Genomic DNA, 22,754 nt, shown 5'->3' on the forward strand with positions numbered 1-22,754 from the left:
CCACTCGATTGACAGGCCATGTGAATGAAGTTTCGAACAAATGTTTAGTCGGGCTAAAGTGTCATTTAGTTTAGTCTAAAACACTTAAGTCTACTATTATACAAATGTGGATGCTTTCTGCATAGATACTTTAAATTCAACTTGAACTCCAGACCAGGGATTTCAGAGAAACCTCTCAAAATTTTAAACAGTCTCTTCTTTTTTTTAAATGTTCAGACCTGATCCAGATTAAAAAGGATTTCTGTTGCTTTGAAGATAAGGACTGCAGCTCTGCCATAAACAGTAATTGTGTAGTTTCTTTCCTGTGGTGTGATTTATTTAAAGTATTATGCTGTAAGGTTTCAGGCTTGTTTTCCTGGCAGGGCCTGCCATGTGTGTACTGTATCTACTACGTGTGTATGGAGTTTATTATTGGCAACAAGATGCCAATCCAGACCCCCCCCCATACCCAGAAAAACACTCATGATGGCCTTCGAATTCGAATGTGACATTTGTACAGTATATACAGAAATAGCATAAGACATTTACAAACGCTATAACTAAATGCGTAGTAAGATTAGGACATTTTACATTTAAGAAATTAAGTTGTACACTAAAATTCCCCTAATATTGCAAATGTAAAAGTCTAAAAGGATGTTCAGATCCATTTCACCTTTGGCAATTGATATTACAAAACACCCAAGCAATTTGATTTACATACTGGAAGATAATGCAGATAAAATAATACAAATAAATATGAAGTTATTTATGGAGAACACATATAGAAGAGGCCGGGGAGTATGACCTTTCTGATGCCATTTATTCTGTATTGCCAATAGGACAGTATGTTGTACATTCAATAGCTTACATCTGTTGGGAACAATATGTACAGACGACTACACAGTATAAATATGCGTTGTTTAAAAGAATGTATCTGATCGAATTCAAATCATTAGGAATGATGAAGAAATTAAAGGTGATTAAGTATATGGATGTTGTTTTGCATGTGCACATATTTCCGTTTGCATCAAAGAAGCCCTTTAGTCAGATGCATGTTTTCTGAACTGGGGGTGCACTCTAATGGTGGAATTCCAGAAATGTGATGTGGAATACCTTGTCCCCTTCCTGTCTGAAAGGGTGATCATTTAGATAACAACCAGGAAGTGTTTTTTGAGCATTACATTAACATCATGACATTTTTAAAATACCTTTTACGTTTCAGTCAGCTTTAGAGCATAACAGGGGCAAAACGGCAAGTGTCTGCTTCAGATTGTGTTCCAAACAGGGGGTGTAGAATCATTCCAATATCCAGGCCAGGATACAGCTGCCTATGACTAATTTAAAAACCCCTTCTCAATCTAAGGCAGGCCTTTTCACATGTAACACACAGCATGCATCTGTTTCCTGTTTTCATTCAGAGTTTTTATTTTCCTTATTTCCCCCTCACCTGTTGGGGTCTACGTTCCTTCCATCGTGTTGATCATTGGTCTATCTCAGTAAGGGGACCTAAAGCACCGCCAGCGGATGTGATCATTACAGCACTTTCATCTGAGACTGCCGTGCGGACATTAATCAAAGTCAATACATTAGTCAAAGTGTGAGCTATCCCAAGGCTATCCCTCTTCAGTGTATACCATATATACAGTACCAGTGAAAAGTATGGACACAGCTACTCATTAAAATGTTTTTTCTTTATTTTTTTACTATTTTCTATACTGTAGATGAAATAGTGAAGACATCAAAACTATGAAATAACACATATGGAATCATGTAGTAACCAAAAAAAGAGTTTAATCAAACCATATTTTATATTTGAGATTCTTCAAAGTAGCCAACCTTTGCCTTGATGACAGCTTTGCACACTATTGGCATTCTCTAAATCAGCTTCATTAGGTAGTCACCAGGAATGCATTTCAATTAACAGGTGTGACTTGTTAAAAAGTTCATTTGTGGAATGTCTTTCCTTCTTAATGCGTTTGAGCCAATCAGTTGTGTTGTGACAAGGTATGGGTGGCATACAGAAGATAGCCCTATTTGGTAAAAGACCAAGTCCATATTATGGCAAGAAGAGCTTAAATAAGCAAAGAGAAATGTCAGTCCATCATTACTCGGAGACATGAAGGTCAGTCAATCCGGAAAATATCAAGAACTTTGAATATTTTTCAATTGCAATCGCAAACACTATCAAGCGCTATGATTGAACTGGCTTTCATGAGGACCGCCACAGGAAATGAAGACCCAGAGTTACCTCTGCTGAAGAGGATAAGTTCATTAGTTACCAACCTCAGACATTGAAGCCCAAATAAATGCTTCACAGAGTTCAAGTAAGAAACACATCTCAACATTACCTGTTCAGAGGAGACTGCGTGAATCAGGCCTTCATGGTCAAATTGCTGCAAAGAAACCACTACTAAGAAACCACTACTGAAAGGACACCAATAATAAGAAGAGTCTTGCTTGGGCCAAGAAACACGAGCAATGGACATTAGACAGGTGGAAATCAGTTCTTTGGTCTGATGAGTCCAAATTTGGGATTTTTGGTTCCAACCGCCGTGTCTGTGTGAGATGCAGAGTAGGTGAACGGATGACCTCTGTATGTGTGGTTCCCACTGTGAAGCATGGAGGAGGAAATGTGCTTGTGGAGTGCTGCATCCACAATCACCCAACCTCAGTCCAATTGAGATGGTTTGGGTTGAGTTGGACAGCAGAGTGAAGGAAAAGCAGCCAACAAGTGCTCAGTGTATGTGGGAACACCTTCAAGACTGTTATGTAGAAAATAGTACAAATAAAGAAAAATCATTGAATGAGAAGGTGTCCAAACTTTTGACTGGTACTGCACATACAAAAATATGTGGACACCCCTTGAAATGAGTGGATTTGGCTATTTCAGCCACACCCATTGCTGACAGGTGCATAAAATCGAGCACGCAGCCATGCAATCTCCATAGACAACCGTTGGCAGTAGATTGGCCTTAATGCCTCCTGAGTGGTGCAGTGGTCTAAGGCACTGCATCGCAGTGCTAGCTGTGCCACTAGAGATCCTTGTTCGAGTCCAGGCTCTGTCGCAGCCGGCCACGACCGGGAGACCCATGGTGTGGCGCACAATTGGCCCAGCATCGTCCGGGCTATGGAATTGTTTGAAAGGCAAGGATGTCCTTGTCTCATCGCGCTCTAGCGACTCCTGTGCCGGGCCGGGCACATGCACGCTGAAACGGATGCCAGGTGTACGGTGTTTCCTCTGACACGTTGTGGTGCGGCTGGCTTCCGGGTTAAGCGGGCATTGTGTCAAGAAGCAGTGCGGCTTGGCTGGGTCGTGTTTCAGAGGATGCATGGCTCTTGACCTTCGCCTCTCCCGAGTTTGTACGGAAACAACAAAACACGGCCTAACTGAAGAGCTCAGTGACTTACAACATGGCACAGTCATAGGATGCCACCTTCCCAACAAGTCAGTTTGTCAAATTTCTGCTCTGCTACAGCAGCCCGTCAACTGTAAGTGTTGTTATTGTGAAGTGGAAACATCTAGGAGCAACAACGGCTCAGCCGCGAAGTGGTAGGCCACACAAGCTCACAGGTCGGGACTGCTGAGTGCTGAAGCATGTAAAAATAGTCCGTCCTCGGTTACAACACTCACTACTGAGTTCCAAACTGCCTCTGGAAGCAACATCAGCACATTAACTGTTCGTCGGGAGCTTCATGAAATGGGTTTACATGGCCGCGCAGCCGCACACAAGCGTAATGCCAAGGGTCGGCTAAAGTGGTGTAAAGCTCACCGCCACTGAACTCTGGAGCAGTGGAAACAAGTTCTCTGGAGTGATGAATCATGCTTCACCATCTGGCAGTCCGATGGACAAATCTGGGATTGGTGGATGCCAGGAGAATGCTGCCTGCCCCAATGCATAGTGCCAACTGTAAAGTTTGGTGAATGAGGAATAACGGCCTGGTGCTTTTTTTCAATGGTTCGGCCTAGGCCCATTAGTTCCAGCGAAGGGAAATCTTAACGCTACAGCATACAATGACATTCTAGACAACTGTGCTTCCAACTTTGTGGTAACAGTTTGTTTCAACATGACAATGCCCCCGTGCACAAAGCGAGGTCCATATAAGAAATGGTTTGTCAAGATCGGTGTGGAACAACTTCACTGGCCTGCAGAACCCTGACCTCAACCCCATCAAACAACTTTGGAATGAATTGGACCGCCGACTGTGAGCCAGGCCTAATCACCCAACATCAGTGCCCGACCTCACTAATCCTCATGGCTGAATAGAAGCAAGTCCCCACAGCAATGTTCCAACATCTAGTGGAAAGCCTTCTCAGAAGAGAGGAGGCTGTTATAGTAGCAAAGGGGGGACCAAATCCATAATTTAATGCCCATGATTTTGGAATGAGATATTCGACGAGCAGTCGTCCACATACTTTTGGTAGTGTGCATAACCTAACCTCAATTTACTCCTCCATTCACTATAAGCATTGATCATTAAGCATGGTGCCTTTCTTACAGAGATGTACAATAGAATTTGGGTGATTTTTTTCAGATTTTGGGTGAAACGCCCCTAAGACAAATGAGAGAACCACGGCATTAAATTATGAACATTTAATACAGTTGTGTTGAAAAAGCTGAATCCGTTGGCCAGTTATGCTAAGAGACGTTTATTTTAAATCACCCATCATGACATTTATGTATATAAACTGAGCATGTTTATGTTAATCATTTTTAAGAATTGTAATATTGGAGCAGTTTGTCGTCAGTCGGTTTCAGGATCTTTTTCTCCGTCATGTTGACCACCCAGCCTGGCGAGAGGCCAAAGAAGATCTGTCTGGGGTCCTTCCTCATAAAGAGCATGTGGAACAACTCGTCTTTGGAAATGTCCGGTAAAATGTAGCCATACTTCTGGGCCAAGGCTATCCGTGCTTTTTGAATCTTCTCTGGGTCTGCCAGGTAACCACGGTTGGCAGCATCTGTGTAGTACGGGACCATGTCCTCCCCAGGCAACATTCTCTTTGGAATGGGCTGTCCACTTAAGAAGAACGGCACAGGCTTACACAGGACCGCTACAGACAGAACAAATACAGAGTTACTACCTCTCCAAGTGTAAAATGTAAGTGGTGTCATAGCAAGATGATCCAAGTTTTGGCTGAATGTGTTTCTACGGAGTAACACTTTACAATAGGGTTCTATTTGTAAAGGGTTTATAAAAGGACTTATTATTACGTAAATGCATAATAAATCATTAATAAATAGGTTATAACAAAACACCTCCAGCTATTAACCATTTATAAATGTACTTACAAATGCGTTGTATATTCATGCAACCTTATTTTCAACGGTTGCAAAGTTAAAACAATAGTTATTTTCTCAATTTTGGGTATGATGCATTCTTGCTCTTTTCCATGGAACAGAAATGATTGGTTTTCAGACCAATGGTCAACTCCAATGATATGTCTGGTCGAATCCCAGAGCTGACAAGGTAAAAATCTCTCGTTCTGCCCCTGAACAAAGCAGTTCAGGGGCCCACTGTCAATTAAGGCAGCCCCCCGCACTTTAAATAAAAAAATACAATTAGTACACTTATTTATTCAAGGAATGAAGGCTTCATCTCAAGATCACAAGCCAAGATCACAAACTACTGGTGCAGTTTGCTGGTTTCCGAACATGTTGGCACTGACATCATGTGACAGTGCGCCGTGAAGAATCATGATGGACGTGGCTATGGGAAAGGTGCGAAGGCCAGACCAAAAAGATTGCGCAAAATAAACGTTCATAAGATACAAATGTTGACAGCGGAGAAAGGGTCAATTCTCTATGCAATTTCTTTCAGTTTTGAATACAGAAGTTGTCCTGGATGATTTAGCATGCTGCTCAGCTAGCTAATGTTTGCTAGCACATCTGTCCTGCCTAGATAGCTAGGAAACGTTAGCTTGCCCGCTAGCTAGCAGTAGATAAAACCTAAAATGTATTTTTTAATATAGACATTCTGGTAGACGATTTAACACAAGATAATCTTTGGCATGATATAGCTAACTAAATAAGTAGATCACTTAGCTAGAATAAGACACCCCCTGTTTTAAGACTTAACTTGCTAGCTAGCTAGTGTATTAGCAAAAAATGTGGTAACTACCTAGCTAAGCCCTTTCATCAGTGTCAACTATTAGTGTTGACAAGTAATGTTAAACTCTAGCTATTATTAGCTAGCAGTGGAAACATAATTAGCTAAGCCTAAATGGTAGAAATTATGATAATGATGGTAGTAGAGTAATGTAGCTAGCTAGTGTCTATGCTAAGTTGCCATAAATTCCCAACTGTCAAGTTTTCTGAACAAACATTTGCCCGCGCTGAATCTAGTTGATGATCCCTGCCATAAGGTCTCAGACTCCAGGATGGGAAAATGCTTAACAAGAAAGAAACAGATGAAGACACAGAAGGGGACTGTGTTGTATTTTAAATAGTTCATCTGTTATACATTCCTATTCTGACTTGTAAATGTTAAAAAGGGGAGAAAGACCCCCCCCCCCCTGTTTATCCAAATTAGATAGGCTACAGATTTGAGTCCCCCCCCAATGTATCCTTCTATTAAATTAAATGTTATTCTTAGTATGTATTGCATGTTTGAGGAGGTTATATACTGTTATAAAATGGCAAGAATCTGTCTCCTCACCACGCGCTCTCACCACTGGTGTCCCCCAGGGCTCTGTTCTAGGACCTCTCCTATTCTCGCTATACACCAAGTCACTTGGCTCTGTCATAACCTTACATGGTCTCTCCTATCATTGCTATGCAGACGACACACAATTAATCTTCTCCTTTCCCCCTTCTGATGACCAGGTGGCGAATCGCATCTCTGCATGTCTGGCAGACATATCAGTGTGGATGACGGATCACCACCTCAAGCTGAACCTCGGCAAGACGGAGCTGCTCTTCCTCCCGGGGAAGGACTGCCCGTTCCATGATCTCGCCATCACGGTTGACAACTCCATTGTGTCCTCCTCCCAGAGCGCTAAGAACCTTGGCGTGATCCTGGACAACACCCTGTCGTTCTCAACCAACATCAAGGCGGTGGCCCGTTCCTGTAGGTTCATGCTCTACAACATCCGCAGAGTACGACCCTGCCTCACACAGGAAGCGGCGCAGGTCCTAATCCAGGCACTTGTCATCTCCCGTCTGGATTACTGCAACTCGCTGTTGGCTGGGCTCCCTGCCTGTGCCATTCAGCTCATCCAGAACGCCGCAGCCCGTCTGGTGTTCAACCTTCCCAAGTTCTCTCACGTCACCCCGCTCCTCCGTTCTCTCCACTGGCTTCCAGTTGAAGCTCGCATCCGCTACAAGACCATGGTGCTTGCCTACGGAGCTGAGGGGAACGGCACCTCAGTACCTCCAGGCTCTGATCAGGCCCTACACCCAAACAAGGGCACTGCGTTCATCCACCTCTGGCCTGCTCGCCTCCCTACCACTGAGGAAGTACAGCTCCCGCTCAGCCCAGTCAAAACTGTTCGCTGCTCTGGCCCCCCAAAGGTGGAACAAAGTCCCTCACGACGCCAGGACAGCGGAGTCAATCACCACCTTCCGGAGACACCTGAAACCCCACCTCTTTAAGGAATACCTAGGATAGGATAAGTAATCCCTCTCACCCCCCCCCTTAAGATTTAGATGCACTATTGTAAAGTGACTGTTCCACTGGATGTCATAAGGTGAATGCACCAATTTGTAAGTCGCTCTGGATAAGAGCGTCTGCTAAATGACTTAAATGTAAATGTAAATGTAAAAATGTTTGTAACTTGACATTAATAAATGGCCAGAAGGTTTCTTTCTTTTAAGGTATATTCTTTGAAGATATAAATATTGGTAGGCCTAGCTCATTAATAAATGGTCAGTAGGGTTCCACTTTCTTTAAAAGGTTCTAGATCTGTCATTCTCATTTAAAGCAAGTCTCATAAGTGGTACATCTGTTCTATGCGCGCTATTTCTATGCTTCCTGTTTTTACCTTCATTTTTATACACCAACTTCACACAGCTAAAAATATGATATTCTGGGTTATGGGAAAAATATTTTACAGCGGCCTAGATGGTTCAATGATTGTCTACACAATGAATGCTTGTTTTGTCACAAAACTGAAATTAGGCAACCAGGAAATGGCAGAGCGATTTCTGCGACGTTTAAAGGAATCTTTTCAGCAGTTATAAATATTGGTGACTAATTTGTTATTGGTCTGTGGATTGACACTTTAAAATAAGGTATAATTTGAGCAGTTATAAATGTTCATAGATCTGTTACTTAAAATAAGGTACACTTTTAGCAGTTATACATGTTGGTAAATCATTCATAGATTTGAGAGTTCACTCAGAGTTTAGACATACTTATAGGACAGTATTGGGTACTCCTCACCACATACATGAGAGAAGATAGCACATAGTTAAGCATGTTCAGTCAATTAATTGTGGGTATGAAGACCAAAACAGTCCATGTTGTGAGAGGATATATCTTCCACTGTTACACAGACCAAAGATATTAGGGTTACCATTTCACACCAGAGCGTTCACCATACTTGGACTATCACAGAGAAGTGGTAAGTGTGTGTTGATATAATCTGGTAAGCGGTAATAATTTAATCATGTCCTGGAAGTAAATTTGTCCAGGGCATCAGGGTTTCAAACGTGGGCCAAGACACATGAAAACAAAGCTTGTCTGTTCCTGGGACAGAGCACCAATGCATCACACCCAAAAGTGAGAAAATAACTATTGTTCAACTATGCAACTTTTGACAATAAGGTTACATAAGGGTTCATCAATATATGCATTTGTAAGTGCATTTATAAATGGTTAATAACTGGAGGTAAATATTGTCTCACAATTTGGCAAACACTGACCATTTATTGCACTATTTTGACCAGTGCGATATAACCGTTTATTAATAGTTTAATGCATTTGATTAAATAACTTAACATAATTATAACCCCTTTATAAACACTTTACAAATGGAAACTTCTTGTAAAGTGTTACCTACTACGACATTACCATCACTACTACTCACCGAGACTTCTGGGGTCATAGAAACCTGTAGTGACGATCCCTCCGTTTCTCTCAATGGCAGCAATGGCCTCCTCAGACGCCATCTGAACTTCTATGTTGACTTTCGCTGCAAAGATACCAGCACCCTGATAACACACACAATTGGATGCAAGCATAGAGAAAATAGATTTTCAATCAATACAGAACAAACCTACAGAACAGGAAAAAAAACTGCCTCTGGTCTAGCATAATCACACTACAATCTAATTAGCTAAATACTGCCCCCTACTGGCTAAATATATGTGCACTAAATAACAGATAAGTAATCAACTACCTTGGTGGGATCGTGATTCATCCCCAAGCTTCCGTAACAATGAATTCACCCCCAAATCAAGCGGAGACACAGTCATGACAGCTCATAGTTGTAAATGTAGCCAATGTAAATACCTCGCCAACAAGCTGAACACCATAGTCCCTCTTCTGGGGCTGGATGGTCACTCCCCTGCCGTTGACCAGCTGTGTCAGGTCAATGGGCTGAGTGGGGTCAATCCGGCCCAGGTCAATCAGATACTGCAGCCTGTTCAAGGTCAGTGGCTGGTACTGAGCCCTTCGACTAGGAAGAAAAGCACACATTTGTGAGCATAATCTCCTGTCCCTAAACAAACGGCTATAACGTATAGAAAATGTGATTGACATCAAGGCAATAACAATTACAGTACAGAGATACAGTATGAAAAGCTACAAAGCCTTACTTTGTTGCTTCTCAGACTGCATCTATGTATTGGAACGTTATGCCCGTTTGATAGTATGACCAACGAACATGGCGTGTTCAACAATGCACATGGAACAACAATGTACCTGTGTCCCTCATTGTAGCCGTATTTGGGGATGGCTAGATAGAAGGGAGTCTGACCCCCCTCGAACCCCAGACGAGGTCTGTTGCCTCGCTGCCTCTCCCCTTTGTGACCCCGGCCACTTCTGTTTCCTCCATGTTGGCCTCTGCCTCTCTTCTTCTCCTACAAAATGATAGATGAGACAGAATTTGATTCACATTATCAGTGTTTGTGCCATTCTTTCTTCACTATTAATGTTTCATAATGTAACAATTGACATATTACATAGTAATCAAAAGTCAATTATTTGTCATTGTCACAATGAATTCATGCAATGAATTAGCTAGATTGGTTATATCACATTATCTGGCATACAAATATTTTTTATGTCCATTATTTGGCAGTACCAGGGCCTCGTTTCCCAGTTGTGATGTAACTTAAGCATTACAATGATTGATCCAGATATAAAGTTGTTTCTTAAATAACGATGTAAGTGTTTTTCCCAAACAAGCACATGGAGAGAACGTTTGCTATGTCTGTAGTTAGACCATGTGTTGCTACCAATAGGATCAAAAGAAAAGCAGTGCTGCTCTCGGATCAGCTTTCACTATTCAAATCTTTCCTTTCCTTAGTAATTATAATTACTCCACAATATTGACGACGGATCAGTTCCTAGAGTGATATTACCACCAATGGCTGCAAAAATTGAGGCGGCTTATTCTAAATGCTTACCCTATATTAATGCACTAAATTAAGATTTGGCACATCATTGTGCACATGTTGTTATACATCATGAAATATATTTAGCCAAAATGTACAAACAGTATAACAGAAGTAATTTGAATGAACATAACATTTATTTTAATGTGATTGAAATGTGCAGTGCATTCGGGAAGTATTCAGACCCCTTTACTCTTTCCAAATTTTGTTTTAGTTACAGCATTATTCTAAAATGTATTAAATTGTTGTTTCCCTCATCAATCCACACACAATACCCCATAATGGGGCCTCCTGAGAGATGCAGCAGTGTAAGGCACTGCATCGCAGCCCCAGGTTCAATTGCAAGCTGTGTCATAGCCAGCCGTCATTTACATTACATTTACATTTAAGTCATTTAGCAGACGCTCTTATCCAGAGCGACTTACAAATTGGTGCATTCACCTTATGACATCCAGTGGAGCAGTCACTTTACAATAGTGCATCTAAAACTTAAGGGGGGGGAGAGGGATTACTTATCCTATCCTAGGTATTCCTTAAAGAGGTGGGGTTTCAGGTGTCTCCGGAAGGTGATGATTGACTCCGCTGTCCTGGCGTTGTGAGGGAGTTTGTTCCACCATTGGGGGGCCAGGACAGCGAACAGTTTTGACTGGGCTGAGCGGGAGCTGTACTTCCTCAGTGGTAGGGAGGCGAGCAGGCCAGAGGTGGATGAACGCAGTGCCCTTGTTTGGGTGTAGGGCCTGATCAGAGCCTGGAGGTACTGAGGTGCCGTTCCCCTCACAGCTCCGTAGGCAAGCACCATGGTCTTGTAGCGGATGCGAGCTTCAACTGGAAGCCAGTGGAGAGAGCGGAGGAGCGGGGTGACCTGAGAGAACTTGGGAAGGTTGAACACCAGACGGGCTGCGGCGAGTCAGCGGGAGATCCATGAGGCGGCGCACAATTGGCCCGTCATCGTCATCGTTAGGGGAGGGTTTGGCCGGCCAGGATTTCCTTGTCCCATCGCACTCTAGCGACTGCTTGTGGTGGGCCGGGCACCTACAAGCTGACTTCGGTTGCCAGTTGTCCTCTGACACATTGGTGCAGCTGGCTTCCGGGTTAAGTGAGCAGTATGTCAAGAAGTAGTGCGGCTTTGGCAGGGTTGTGTTTCGGAGGATCTCATTATTGTAATATTTTTTTAAATATTTGATAAAGTCAACAGCTGATATTCAACGGAGAGAGATGCTCTGACATATTCAGTGCACTGAATTCAGAACGTTATATAACCTGACAAAATGTAATTTAAATAAAAAACAAATAGAGTGTAGTGATATGAATATCTGGTTAACTGGTGGAACCAGTGAGCTAGGTAGCTAGTAAGGAAACCTGAGCTTAAAGAAAGAACTGGACTACCCTAAACCGAGAAGGTTGTGATCAATATGATGAACCCGTATTCACATTTACAAACCTGGTGATATAAAACGGGGTGAACGTAAAAATCACAAATCGACTTATTACTCAAGAGTAATTTAGCCAACTCTTAGCGTTATCATTTGATTTGTAAAGAATAGGATGAAATCAACGTCAAGTCAATGTAGCTATCTACCTGAGCACAGCGTTTTCAAAAACATTCAGTACTTTCATGACATTCACTTGACCTCCTTGTATCTCTAAACGCCAGGGGTTTAGAAAACATAACTAAAAGAAAAGCACAGTTTTTATTTTGTAAATACTGTAATGTAGATTTAATTCTACTACAGGACACTCCCTCCTGCGATTCAGATTCTAGCTTTTGGAAAATACAATGGAGAAATACTGTTTATTATAGTCACGGGTCTAACCACTCAGCTGGTACTATTACGTTGCTTCATAAGTTTAGAGGTGATATTTCAGAGTTTGGTGTGTCCAAAGATGGCGGTACAAGATAATGCTTGTTTTATTATATGCAATTTAATAATTCTCAAACAATTCTCACACCACAAATAAGACTTTATTTTTTGGATATTGCTGATAGGCTTACTGAGCTGCAAAACAAGTATACAAATGCATGGCTTATAAAAACTGGAGACTTTAATGAAACACCTGATAACTCTTTAGATAGATTTCCACCTAGAATAGCTCTGAGATCTCAGAAAAGGGACATCATCACCTCATGTTGCAGTAAACTGACCGTGGTTGATACATGGCGTTTCTTTAAAACAAACTTAAAACAAATACACCTGATGTAATAGGTCAATGATGGTCAGATCCAGAATTGATCTGTTTCTCATTTATCCCCCACTTGTACAAGTAGTAAGTCATAAACATGCTCCTTTGACTGATCATACAATTATTTTTATTGACGTTAGAATGTTTTGAAAATTCCAGTGGCATTCGAGGACACTGGAAATGTAATAATTCACTCCTAAATGATCCGGTCTTCAACAAGAACACAAAAGAACTTGATCATAGACTCGTTTAATTCAAATGATTTAGAACCAAAGCATGGAAGTGGGAAATATTTAAATTCAAAGTAAGATCTATCACCATTACACGCAGTAAGGAACTAAAGAAGCAAACATTTTTGAAAGAAGATGAGCTTATGAATAAATTGAATGTTATTTTAGAAAAGGATACCCTTTCAGCAGAGGAAGAATGAGATTTGAATACAGTGTCTCTGTGTTCACATCTCTGGAATAGAACTAGATAAAATGTACATGGATTTAGCTAAAGGGCCCTTTATTAGATCTAGAGCAAAAATTAGAGATGCTCTTAAATCTATGAAGAAGGGCAAAGCACCTGGAACAGATGATCTTTCTGTGGAATTCTATTTACTCTTTTGGGAACATTTAGAGGGACCAGTATTCAACATGTTCCAAGCTAGCTAAAAGGTGAGATGATAAGTACCATGAAACAAGGGCTTATTTCCTTAATACCAAAACCTGATAAAGATCCCCTTTTCATAGATAATTGGAGACCTATTACATTATTAAATACAGATTATAAATTGATAACTTTGGCATATGCTAAAAATACTTTTTATTTTATTTTTTTAAACACCTTGTTAACGAAGCCCAAACTGGTTTCATGAAAGGTCACCACATCAGCTGTAACATTAGGTTAGTTTTAGACTTGATTGATTACGCCGATTCAATTGAATCAGAAGCTATTATACTATTCCTCGACTTTCGTAAGCATTTGATACAATTTAACACATATTCCTAATGCATTCATTGTACACTATCTCGGAACTAGTTTTGTCTCCGTTATTAATATATTTTATAAAGATATTAATAGTTCTATACATATCTAGACGATATAGCCATTTCTAAAAGACAAGGATCAAGTTACTAGTGCACTTAATATGATCAAATCAGTCTCTTCTGCTTCTGGTCTGGAACTTAAGTTAAATAAAAGCTAAATGTTATCCATATATAAGTCAAATGATGAATCTGTTGAGTATATTCCAGTGAAAGATCATGTGAAATATTTAGGGCTGAACATGGCAAAAAAAAAACGTTGTCCGTCAACATCTCAATTTCTCTCAGAGATTAAAGAATACAAAATCCATCTTTAATAACTGGCCCTAGCCTGACCTCTCGATTATTGGAAGGTTTTTATTGTCGAAAGTAGAGGGTCACGTTTCGTCTACCATGCTCAATCCCTATTTGTAGTGGATCAAACCAGCAAGGATATCAACAAAACTTTCCTAGACTTTATATGGAAAAATAAACAATGCAAACTTAAGAAGTCTGTAATATCAAACCAAAGAGCTGATGGTGGGCTTGAAGTACTAGATTTGATTGATATCAACACTATCTTTAAAGTAAACTGGATTTTAAAAAAGTATGCTTAGGTCTGAATCTATATGATACTTCATTCCCTGTCATATTTTTATGAAATTGGGTGGTCTTACATTTGTGGAAATGCAACTATTCTCCAGCAAAATTACCCATCATACTCTCCAAATTTCATGAAAAATACATTTTAGCCTGGAAATTAAGTTATGTCCACAACTTCTCCCCACACAAGGCACTTTTGTAGAAAGACACTGTTGTTAAAAACAAGTATTTGTTCTTGATTTATTTGATAAAAAAGGAATTATTCTCTCTTATAGAAAGTTCTTAGAAACATATAACTTCCAAATACATCAAATAATTTAATTCTATATGTAAAGCAATACCTTCAGGACTTAATGAAATATAATGTGTTTAGGAGAACATGTCAAGATAGGTGCACAACTTAGTGCATTCAGACCCCTTCCCTTTTCCCAAATGTTATGTTACAGTATTATTCTAAAATGTATTCAATAACCCCCCCCCCCCCTCAATCTACACACAATACTCCATAATGACAAAGCCAAAACAAGTTTAGACATTTTTGCAAATCTATAAAAAAAACAGAAATACCTTATTTACATAAGTATTCAGACCTTTTGCTATGAGACTCGAAATTGAGCTCAGGTTCATCCCTGTTTCCAATGATCATCCTTGAGATGTTTCTACAACTTCATTGGAGTCCACCTGTGGTAAATTCAATTGATTGGACATTACATGGAAAAGGCACACACCTGTCTATATAAGGTCCCACAGTTAAGTCATGTAAGAGCAAAAAACCAAGCCATGAGGTTGAAGGAATTGTCCGTAGAGCTCCGAGACAGGATTGTGTCGAGGCACAGATATGGGGAAGGGTACCAAAACATTTCTGCAGGATTGAAGGTCCCCAAGAACACAGTGGCCTCAATCATTCTTTAATGGAAGAAGTTTGGAACCACCAAGAACCCGATGGTCAATCTGACAGAGCTCCAGAGTTCTGTGGAGATGGGAGAACATTCCAGAAGGCCAAACATCTCATGAAACCAAGACGGAACTCTTTGACCTGAATGCTAAGTGTCACATCTGGAGGAAACCTGGCACCATCCCTACGGTGAAGCATGGTGGTAGCAGCATCATGCTGTGGGAATCTTTTTCAGCGGCAGGGACTGGGAGACTAGTCGAGTTCGAGGGAAAAATGAACGGAGCAAAGTACAGAGATATCCTTGATGAAAACCTGCTCCAGAGCGCTCAGGACTTCAGACTGGGCGAATGTTCACCTTCCAGCAGGACAACGACCCTAAGCACATGGCCAAGACAACGCAGGGGTGGCTTGGGGACAAGCCTCTAAAGTGTCATACCCAAGAAGACTTGACTGCCAAAGGTTCTTCAACAAAGTACTGAGTAAAGGATCTGAATACTTATGTAAATGTGATATCAGTTTATTTTTTAATGCATTTGCACAAAAAAAACTTTTGTTTTGCCATTATGGCGTATTGTTTGTAGATTGATGAGGGGGAAAAACAATATAATCCATGTAGAATAAGGCTGTAAGGTAACAAAATGTGGAAAAAGTCAAGGGGTTTGAAGACTTTCAGAATGCACTGTATGTTAGAAGGTTGCCCCGTTGGATAAGAAATGTAGTAAATGTAGAACAAGATCTCTCCAAGAGGGAAATTCTTTTGGAATGCATTTATTCTTCAAATTAAATGGAAGAAAGCTTGGTTGCTCCCTCACAAATTGTGTATATCAAATGAAGTAAAATAAATAGATAAATAAATAAATCTTGCACAAAATATACCTTTGCAATAACTTGTCTAAATTCACGGACTTAGAGCAGTGATTCTCAACTGGGGAGAGTGGGGTTCATGACCGATGTTAATTGGTCGCGGGAATATGCAAGAATATACACATTTTTAAAAACAATATTTTGAAAGGTAACCCCCGCACCGAAACTTTTATTTTGAAAGGATACCGCTGCACCACTTATTGTTGCTGACTTAACACAAGCAGTGCGTCCACAGTGGTGAAATGGCTAGTTCAGACTCTGAAGCTTTTTACGCTGCACTCACTGACCCAATACAATAACGTCTCCCCCCCCACACACACATTTCGCTACACCCGCAATAGCATCTGCTAAATTTGTGTATGTGACCAATAAACCTTTGATTTGACACACAGATCCAATAAAAATGTCATTCTGAAACATTGTTTTGTTTTAAATGTGACACGTCCAATCAAATAATACAGATATTCTTCTGACAGCTAGCTTGATTGATAGCTAACTATGCAGACGTGTTCTGAAGGCATTGCACAAGTGGATAGTTGGCTGTCATTTAACTCATGTAGCTATAGCTGTCTGAGTAAAATCATGGACAAGTTTTTAAAACGTGCAGCTCCCTCTTCATTTACTGCTGCTTCCAATGTCAACAAGGCAAACAGCAAGGTCCCTGTCAAGAAGAGAAAATACCTCCGACTTCATCAAATATGGTTTGACATAACATATATAGAAGAGAGGCAGGGTGAGGACAGACTGCAGTGGGTCCTATGCAATGAGCTAGCTAATAAGAGCATGAAACCCTCCAAAATGAAAAGGCATCTGGGCACCAAGCCACAAAGATAAGACAGTTGACTTTATTTTTTAAAAGATATGTCAATATCTGGAGGCCTCACAAGATTAATTTAACAATGTATGCACGGTACAAGAAAAGGCAGCTTGCACATCATACCTTGTGGCCCAGCATATTGCTAAGAGCAACCTGCTGCATTGACATGTGCACTAAAATTGTGGGAGAGTCAGCCACCAACAAACTTAAAACCATACCCCTAGCCAATGACACCACAAGGAGAATCCAGCACATGTTTGAGGACATAAGTGGTGCAAAAAAAGTATTTAGTCAGACACCAATTGTGCAAGTTGTCCCACTTAAAAAGACGAGAGAGGCCTGTAATTGTCATCATAGGTACACTTCAACTATGACAGACAAAATGAGGGGAAAAAAATCCAGAAAATTACATTGTGGGATTTTTAATGAATTTATTTGCCAATCATGGTGGAAAATAAGTATTTGGTCACCTACAAACAAGCAAGATTTCTGGCTCTCACAGACCTGTAACTTCTTTAAGAGGCTCCTCTGTCCTCCACTCGTTACCTGTATTAATGGCACCTGTTTTAACTTGTTATCAGTATAAAAGACACCTGTCCACAACCTCAAACAGTCACACTCCAAACTCCACTATGGCCAAGACCAAAGAGCTGTCAAAGGACACCAGAAACAAAATTGTAGACCTGCACCAGGCTGGGAAGACTGAATCTGCAATAGGTAAGCAGCTTGGTTTGAAGAAATCAACTGTGGGAGCAATTATTAGGAAATGTAAGACATACAAGACCACTGATAATCTCCCTCGATCTGGGGCTCCACGCAAGATCTCACCCCATGGGGTCAAAATGATCACAATAACGGTGAGCAAAAATCCCAGAACCACACGGGGGGACCTAGTGAATGACCTTCAGAGAGCTGGGACCAAAGTAACAAAGCCTACCATCAGTACTACACACTACGCCGCCAGGGACTCAAATCCTGCAGTGCCAGATGTGTCCCGCTGCTTAAGCCAGTACATGTCCAGACCCGTCTGAAGTTTGCTAGAGAGCATTTGGATGATCCAGAAGAAGATTGGGAGAATGTCATTTGGTCAGATGAAACCAAAATATAACTTTTTGGTAAAAACTCAACTTGTCGTGTTTGGAGGACAAAGAATGCTGAGTTGCATCCAAAGAACACCATACCTACTGTGAGGCATGGGGGTGGAAATATCATGCTTTGGGGCTGTTTTTCTGCAAAAGGACCAGGACAACTGATCCGTGTAAAGGAAAGAATGAATGGGGCCATGTATCGTGAGATTTTGAGTGAGAACGTGCTTCCATCAGCAAGGGCATTGAAGATGAAATGTGGCTGGGTCTTTCAGCATGACAATGATCCCAAACACAATGATCCCAAACACATCGCCCAGGCAACGAAGGAGTGGCTTCGTAAGAAGCAGTTCAAGGTCCTGGAGTGGCCTAGCCAGTCTCCAGATCTCTACCCCATAGAAAATCTTTGGAGGGAGTTGAAAGTCCGTGTTGCCCAGCAACAGCCCCAAAACAGCACTACTCTAGAGGAGATCTGCATGGAGGAATGGGCCAAAATACCAGCAAAAGTGTGTGAAAACCTTGTGAAGACTTTGACCTCTGTCATTGCCAACAAAGGGTGTATAACAAAGTATTGAGATAAACTTTTGTTATTGACCAAATACTTATTTTCCACCATAATTTGCAAATAAATTATTAAAAATCCTACAATGTGATTTTCTGGATTTTTTTTCTCATTTTGTCTGCCATAGTTGAAGTGTACCTATGATGAAAATTACAGGCCCCTCATCTTTAAGTGGGAGAACTTGCACAATTGGTGGCTGACTAAATACTTTTTTGCCCCACTGTAACGCACCAGACATCAGAGTGCAAACGTCCATTATGCACTGCAACTTGATGAATACACAGATGTGGCTAAGCATGCAATTCTAATGGTCGATGTCAGACATGTCTGGGGTAATAACTTCGAGGAGCGGGTCCTTTTTAATGCTGATTTGCCCGCCACCACCGCAGAGACTGTCTTTAACACAATGGATATGTGCTTGGGCTCCGTGGGACTTGCCTGGGGTGGGTGCGTCGGTGTGACCACTGATGGGGAAGCTGTCATGACGGGAAAGCACTCCGGAGTATTACAGTGGATCCTGGAGAGCACACAGAGGGCGACGTTGAACCACTGCTTCCTACACAGGGAGGCATTGGTAGCGAAGGACATCGTGCCTGAGCTCCACGTCACTTTACAGAATGTGATCAAGTGTGTCAACTATATCAAAAAGAGTTTGACGAATAGCAGGTGTTTCCAGGCCTTCTGCAGGGATATGGGGAGCGAGCACCAACAGGTGCTTTATCAAGCAGAGGTTGGCTGGCTTGCTTTTATGAGCTTCAAACATTTCGATTGAGAGGAATGGCTCGCGCAGGTTGCCTACCTGGCGGATATTTTTGGTCATGTGAATTCGCTCAATGTGTCAAAGCAAGGGAGGGAGGGGGCACAATCAATTTGAAGAAAGGAACAACATGGATTTGCAGTTTGGGCAAGTTTCTAACAGGAGGATTGACATGTTTTCCAATGCTGATTTTGAGATTAAAAATCTGACCAACATAGCACATCGTGATACACTGAAGAAAAAAAATGCTAAACAGCATCTTGTCACGCTGCAGGGAAAGTTTTGCGACTACTTCCCGGTGGCGAACAGGAGACTAGACTGGACATGGGAAGCGTCACGTTGCCAAGCAACGAAAAGGATCTGCTGGTGGAGCTGTCATTTGATCGCGGACACAGCCACAGTTCTGGTGCAGAGTATCCTGCTTTCGCCTGTAGTGAATCAGCACTGCCTATCTGTGTGAAAGTGGCTTCTCTGCTATGGCCGTGCCGAAAACTAAAAGCAGAAACAGACTGGACAGCCAGCACGACCTCTGAGTTGACCTGTCAACCATCACTCCAGACTTCAATAAACTTATCAATCTGAAGAAACCCCCAGCTTTCCCACTGATAGGCCACACACACAACAAATAGGTTAATGAGTTATTGTTCACTATGTTAATTTTTATTGTTCATTAATTCTGACATTTATATGACATTTTATTGAACTAGTTAAAAACGTACACCTTTAAAAAACTTTAAGGTTGTGAAACTATTCACATGGTAATTGATGATTACGAATTCCTAATGATTGTTGTTTTTTCTATTTTAAACGCTGGTATGTGTTGCTGTTCATTAACATTATTGGACTGGTTTTAATGTCATGTTCTGAGTCTGATCATTTATTAAACCCCACAGGTGAACTGGTCGCCTAATTAAATGGCTTATTCTCTTGAACTGATAATACATGTTCTCTCAGTTAATCCAGGCTGCATCACATCCAGCCATGATTGTGTCCAATAGGGCGGTGCACAATTGGCTCAGCGTCGTCCGGGTTTGGCCGTCATTTTAAATAAGAATTTGTTCTTAACTGACTTGCCTTGTTAAATAAAGGTTCCTTTTAAATAATTTAGAAAAATATTTGAATGACTTTAATAGCAGAATAGTACACCGTGAGACAGTCTATTTTGCAAGTAAAGCCTGCCCAAGAAGGCAGCTGCAATACAACATTACAAAATGTAATCATCAACAGTCCATAATATTGGGTCGCGACTCAATTGTCATTGTCAAATTTGCGTCCCCAAGCAAAACCAGTTGAGAACCACTGACTTAGAGGACATATGACTTTTCTGTGATAAAGAAGGGGAAACTATTATACACATTTTTTATGAGTGTGACTCTGTGAAGTTATTTTAAGTATTTAAGAGTTAAGGATTTACATGTTTTATTTTATTAATAAGACCAATGTATTCAAATGAAAACCAAACTTCTGAATTGGTCATTAATTTCTTAATTCTCTCTGGTAAATTCTATATACAAACACAAATATTTTAAATCTGTCCCCAAATGCAATATATTTCTACTTCAAATCCAATATAATCTCTAGCATTAGTCAATAACAAAAAAAAACACTGTATTCTTACAACTCTATCATAGATTTGTATCCCTTGACCTTATTTAAGGCACTTTAACTTTAAAACTCAATTCATGCTATTTCATTTTTTACTTTAATGTTATTTTATGTTTCTTCAGAGAAAACATACGTGTACTGATATCCTATGTTTTTGTGCTTAATGTATTGTAATTTGAAATGTAATAATAATAAAAGAGGATTTAAAAATAATAAAAATAAACATGCTTTGACATGAACATGCTTAGCCATCTCGAGACAACTCAGATGTAAAGTGTTTTTTCTCAAAGTTGCAGGGATGTCACATCTCCTATTTATACCAATACACTCGTAACAACTCAAGCATTAGGAAACATCTATTTGATCAAATAAACCTCACGTAGCAAATACGCCATTATATTTTGTTGTTGACCAAATTCGACAGCAATAACTCCTTGCTTGGTGGGCGAAAAACGCCACCTGTTGGAGGGACAGATTTTACGCCGAGTTGGGCCCTCTTTTCCTCTTCCTCTCTGGCTATTCTAGCTATGATAGCTAGCTTGCTAGCTTTTCAGAAACGTTTGGGCTAGCTAATAAACGCATACTTACAGCTTTCTTCGTCCCCGGTTCCGGTCGCAAGTTTGCTAACGTAATACGAGGCAAATTCTGCAAAATATCTAATGCCCTCCCACCAGGTTTTTTGGTAAAAGACATTGTCCTCTTCACATGCCAGTGTTACCCAAGGACAAAATCAGGAACCATGGATGTGGCTCACGTGACGTGACACAATCCACATGCCGGAAGCGGAAGTACCATTGTTTCACTGATTTTTGGAACATCTAGATTTCCTACAGCTTGATTGGATTATAATATTGTCCTATCCATAGTTTTTATTTTTTAAATTTTTAATATCAAATCAATACATAAAGCACATGAGGGAACACAAGCATACATATATTACAAACAATAGACAATCGAGCTTGGGGGTACAATATCACATTACAATTACACAAGGACCTTAAGGGACATGCATATACTTACAATTCTAACAGCTTTTTTTGTTAGTAGAAAATTTAACCGTCTTAAAATACAGTTCAATTATTTTTGTAGGATACGAAAATGTGGTTTTCTGTTTGTAAATTTACATTTGTGTATATGAAATTTGGCCAAAAGAATAATGAAATTAAAAAATAAAAATGATTCCGCTTATTTCTATTGTATGTAAAGAATCCAAACAGTACATCTCTCCACAATAGTGTAAAATCTTCAGAAATGTGTTCAATTATAAACCTACTGATGTCTTGCCACAGTTTTCTTACATGTATACAATGCCAAAAAAGATGCACAACTGTTTCTGGGTGGTCATTACAAAAGGAGCAATTTGAGTTGATGTTTTCCTTAAACTTCTTCATATAGTGGTTGGCAGGATAATATTTATGAATAATTTTAAAGGAAACTTCCTTAACTTTGTTAACAAGTAGGTATGTCTGTGGCAACATCCAAACTTTTTTCCAACAGATATTATCAATAAATCCATTCCAATAAGGCATGACATAAGGTATAGATACAACGTTGATTAATGTGCACTGTCCCTGTAAAAATAAAATAAACTAAACTAAACTAAACATCCTGCTGAAACAAGGATCGTATCGCTCTGTTGTTGAATGGACCAAAAGAGAAACAAATCCTTCCTACTGATGAGTCAACAGGGTCAATGGAAGGTAGGCTCTGAGGGTCAGGTTAATTTATTATTCATGTTCCTGAATAATAAAGCAACACCTGAGGGAATGGCATCTAAAATAATTGCAAAATCTTTAGGTGTCACAGGGACCTTGTAAAGTGATAATAATTATTTATAACT

At 40.4% G+C, this 22,754-nt stretch overlaps 1 protein-coding gene across 1 annotated transcript; it reads right to left on the minus strand.

Annotated features, from left to right (window-relative positions):
• Window positions 1-4,611: 4,611 nt before the first annotated feature.
• On the minus strand, window positions 4,612-21,684 carry LOC123991714 (39S ribosomal protein L15, mitochondrial-like). Its single transcript, XM_046293363.1, has 5 exons — window positions 21,503-21,684; window positions 9,841-9,998; window positions 9,430-9,595; window positions 9,005-9,128; window positions 4,612-5,029 (listed from the first exon to the last, which is right to left on the minus strand). The coding sequence occupies exons 1-5, from the start codon at window positions 21,605-21,607 to the stop codon at window positions 4,692-4,694; spliced, it is 891 nt and encodes a 296-aa protein (XP_046149319.1). The 5' UTR covers window positions 21,608-21,684; the 3' UTR covers window positions 4,612-4,691.
• Window positions 21,685-22,754: the final 1,070 nt, after the last annotated feature.

Source organism: Oncorhynchus gorbuscha, linkage group LG12 (genome assembly GCF_021184085.1).
Source record: "Oncorhynchus gorbuscha isolate QuinsamMale2020 ecotype Even-year linkage group LG12, OgorEven_v1.0, whole genome shotgun sequence".
Taxonomy (NCBI): Eukaryota; Metazoa; Chordata; class Actinopteri; order Salmoniformes; family Salmonidae; genus Oncorhynchus; species Oncorhynchus gorbuscha.